Source organism: Nerophis lumbriciformis, linkage group LG18 (assembly GCF_033978685.3).
Source record: "Nerophis lumbriciformis linkage group LG18, RoL_Nlum_v2.1, whole genome shotgun sequence".
Lineage (NCBI taxonomy): Eukaryota > Metazoa > Chordata > Actinopteri > Syngnathiformes > Syngnathidae > Nerophis > Nerophis lumbriciformis.
In genome coordinates this window covers 11,027,616-11,031,605 of record NC_084565.2, presented here as the reverse complement: position 1 = coordinate 11,031,605, position 3,990 = coordinate 11,027,616, and the positions used below count along the sequence as shown (strand labels likewise).

General features: G+C 48.0%; 1 protein-coding gene across 1 annotated transcript; it reads right to left on the bottom strand.

Annotated features, from left to right (window-relative positions):
- Positions 1 to 845: 845 nt before the first annotated feature.
- On the bottom strand, positions 846 to 3,316 carry klhdc7a (kelch domain containing 7A). The gene is made up of 2 exons (XM_061978547.1): positions 2,520 to 3,316; positions 846 to 2,444 (listed from the first exon to the last, which is right to left on the bottom strand). The coding sequence occupies exons 1-2, from the start codon at positions 3,190 to 3,192 to the stop codon at positions 1,069 to 1,071; spliced, it is 2,049 nt and encodes a 682-aa protein (XP_061834531.1). The 5' UTR covers positions 3,193 to 3,316; the 3' UTR covers positions 846 to 1,068.
- Positions 3,317 to 3,990: the final 674 nt, after the last annotated feature.

The following is a 3,990-nucleotide window of genomic DNA, read 5'->3' as shown; positions in this document are numbered from 1 at the left end:
TTGTTTTTTAACCAAAATGCATCCATTCTCTCTCTTATGTCTCCACGGTTTGTCTGCTTGTAAGTGCACCGTGCGTATGCTTTGCCATGACTTGACGACCAATATTTTTCAGTAACACTTTAGTACCATTTTTAATTCATGAGTACTGCCGTACTTCATCAGTACCGGTATATCCTACAACCCTTGTGCCTACTGTGTTTAGCAAAGGACCAGTACGTTATATAATCTGTTACTACGTTCGTGTTGTCGCCCCTGACGTACCTTGTAGCCTTGAGCTTCTATTTATTTATAACTCAAAGCAGCCGAGCAATGGAGTTATTTCAGGATGTAGAATAGAAAAGCCTTTTATTGTCGATATACACATGTACAGGTCCAGGATGTAGCATAAGAACGTTAGACTCCATAGAAATTGCACCTTAGCCAGCATGTATAGTTCCAGACCTGTACGTCAGCTGGGCTTTCCTCCTCTGTCGTCCTCCCTTTCTCCGCTTCCTTCCTTGGTGCCGAAAACCAACCACGGTAAGCCGGTAGTCTCGCTATATCATCTGGGATGTTGTGTTGTGGTGAAAGTCACTTAAAACTGATGGCTGGTGGCGGTCATCTATGTCCATAGCTAAAAACTTCAAACCCTTTCTGCCTGGCGGGGGCGAATGCACACTCACCGTTATTAGCCGTGGTAAGGACAGGTTCATTTGCATCTAGCAACTCCGTCTTTCAAAACAATCGGTTTCAAAAGAAAGGAAAAACATGGCTTGAAAGTAGGTCCGTTAAACTAAATCTAGGCAAATCTTTCACCCAAGAACCACCATTACAACAAGAAATGTTTAAATGTTGAAAAAAAGAAATGCACGGTATGACCCTTTTAATAAATAATGTAAGACTTTTGAGGATTAAACATCAATGATGTAGAGTTGAGCATGTACAATGTTAACACAATCTATCCACCCGACACTCAAGACTAAGCGTGCATATGTTAGGTCTGACTCTGCACCTCTAGGACCTCGTAGCTAGCAACAGTCACGGTCAAAAAGCAACTTGATGTATCATCCCTGCAAAACTGAATCTGCGCTACACACTGGTCTGGAGAGGCTTCCTATCCGGGAGTGACAAGACAAAGGGGACAAGTCGGCCCGTGCCTGCAGGGGGGACGGTCAAAGTGTCCTCTGTGAAAGCAGGGGAGATCTCATCGGCCTCAAATGTCAGGGTAAAGTGCCGACTGACACAGTAGACCGTGTCGCCCATCGCCACACACTGGAAGGCAGGGCATCGTGGCAGCCGTTTGGTGTCGCACTCGTACCACAGTCGAGCCACTGTGTGGTAGCGGTACACGCTGACTCCCAGCACGGAGTTGACTTCAAAACGATACAGAAAAGATCCCACAGCCACCATGTCCACGGTCCTGTCTTTGTTGCTTGCCAGCAGACTCCCCCTCCACGTGTCCATTTTGGGGCTGTAGCGTATCAGCATGTAACGGAGACTCCCTCCGGAAACAAACAGCTCTCCGTTGCACACCGTCACATGATGGGCCACCGCGAATGTATCGTTAGGCAAAGGGGCCACAAAAGTCCATCTGTCCAAACGCGGGTCGTAGCGCTCCACTGAGGAAAGGCACTCTCCCCCGATGGCATAGATGTAGCCATCCAGTGCTGCCAGTTTACAGCGAGGCCTGGCTTCATTCATGGGACTGATCTCCTTCCAAATATCTGTCAAAGGATTGTAGCAAAACACTCGTTTGGAGGGACTAATTTCACTGTCTGTGGCTTGGCATCCCACTGCGACAAATAAGTAATTATCCATCGTACACATGGCGCAGGCTTTGCTGATGACTTCCTGTGGGATAGGGCAAAGGGTGTGCCAGGCGTTGACACCGTCGTTGTAATAGTGCACAGCGCTCAACCTTCTTCTCATCCCTGCGGTGTTCTTTGACCAGTCTTGAGGGTCCACATCTGCCACCATAATGAATCTTCTCCCTCTTGCTCGCTGCCTCCGGATTTGTTCCCGCTCAGCATTGGTGAGCCGCCCATAAAGGTCGGCATCTTGGAGGACCTGGAGGTAGTTATCGGACATGACGGTGAGGGCTGCTTGCTCCACAGAGCTCTGCCCATGTCTCTTGGCAAGGAAAAGTGCCTCTAAACAGTTTCCCAAATTCAGTTGATTTCTTAGGGTTTCAAAATCTGGAGTTTTAGCTGAAAGGTATGACAAAGGACTCCCTGGTCCAGCTTCTATATGAGACACGTTACTCACATTGAGGCATGTATTGTTTGTGAAAGGGCTGACCTCGAGGGGGCTGGTGCTGGTTGAGCCCCCTGAGGGAGAAAGTGAACTTGGCAGTTCTGACTGCTCCGCAGCAGCCAAATAGCTTTGCTTCCGTAAGGGTACAGACCCTGTAGAGGACCTTCGCTTTTGGTTCTCAAGATAGCAGGCTTCATCAGTGGTGTCAGGGTCTACAGAGGAAAGAGAATCCGTCATACTGTGATTTCTTTCACACTCTTGGAACTCGATTTTCTTCCCGTCCTTACCCAACTGGGTGTTCTGATCTGTGGAAAAGTGAGAAGTCTCCACGTAGTATTCATATATCTTCCCACGCACAATCTGTTCTTCTGAACCGTCCACTACCAGCTTGGCGTCTTCCACACTGATCTCCGCCTTGGAGAGGAAGGTCGAGTAGATCCCGTGTCGCTCCAAGTCCTGTCTCAGCTCCCTCCCCACACCCGTACAGCCCTCCAACTTTTTCAAAAAGCAAGGGGACCGTCTGCCTTTTGCACTGGCTACCTCGTTCTTTTTCTGGTTTTGAAGGTCCAGAGAAGATCCAGTTGAATTGTCCCTGGAGGAAACCGATGCTGGCTTCTGACATGAAGATATCTCTGTTTCTTTGCCGATATGTTGAGCACAGTGTGCCACGTCACAATGGTCTTTAGCTTCTGCCTGTGTTTTTTTAGTAGGGTCAGGTAATGGATCCTCGGCGAGCAAAGGTCTGAGTTGTTTGTCATCAGTGTCAGTGCCCTGCAGGGTCTTCTTGCACCTCTGGCACGCCGGTGGTGCTTTGCTATCCTGCAAAGGGCTTTCTTTGGTGTATCTGGAGCTGTAGAACCTGTAGGCCAACGACACCAGAAGCACTGTCGCTACAGAAACACTCATCTTGAGTAGCAGCTGCATGTCGAATTGGACTCCCAAAAGATCTGCAATGGCCATAACTGCGGCGGGGATGGCACTTGTGACCGGCTGACTGATCCTTTTGTCAGGGCCTCTCAGCTGACGACTGCATGTCGGCTGGTTTTCATTGCACAAGAGCTCCCGTCATCCGATGACTGCTGTTCTTTGCCCTCGGGTGTAAAATGAAACCTGTGGAGGTGTATTTGCATCTCTTTGAAGGCGGGGCTTCTGTCATGCAACACCTGAGGCCAGTCAGATGCTGATTCAACAAGCACACACTCACCAAAGATCAATATTTGGTTGTCGTTCACCAAGAACTTGAGTCTCTATCAACTTTTCACTTGCAGTGTAAGCCTATAAAGTTTTTTTTACAGGCTCGCCCAGCACAGTTTCAGCAGTAGGGTTTAAATAAAGGGCGGGGTTGGAGGGAAGGTGACATCTATCAAATCCTTCACAACCCGGATGCGTCTGTTTGCACACCACTTTCAGGATATAGAGAGAGCGAGGACAGGACAAACTGCATAAACAGCACGTCTTGGAGAGGTTGTGGTGAACAAGTCATGATTTGGACTTGACCGTCTGGACACTTTCACTTGTTGTTTTGTTATAGTTTTTTCAAAATTGAGCTGTGGCATTCTATATGTGTCAGTTGTGAAACAGCCTAGTCAGGAGTTGGCACGTGGCCATGCTTCTTTAGTTGAAACCGAAGAAAAGGAGCAAGGTTTTAGTTGTTTGTTTACATGACAGCTGACAACACCTTGTGGGCTACTATATACAAAGTTAAAATCCAATCCAATGCAATCTGAAACGAAGGTCAAAAGTCCTTGTACTGGACTA

Excerpts from the sequence above, each read along its gene's own strand:
- klhdc7a (XM_061978547.1), bottom strand. The coding sequence starts at position 3,192 with ATGGCCATTGCAGATCTTTTGGGAGTCCAATTCGACATGCAGCTGCTA. Across the intron at positions 2,445-2,519 it reads AGATCAGAACACCCAGTTGG|ACCCTGACACCACTGATGAA; the intron begins GTAAGGACGGGA and ends TTTCCTCTGTAG.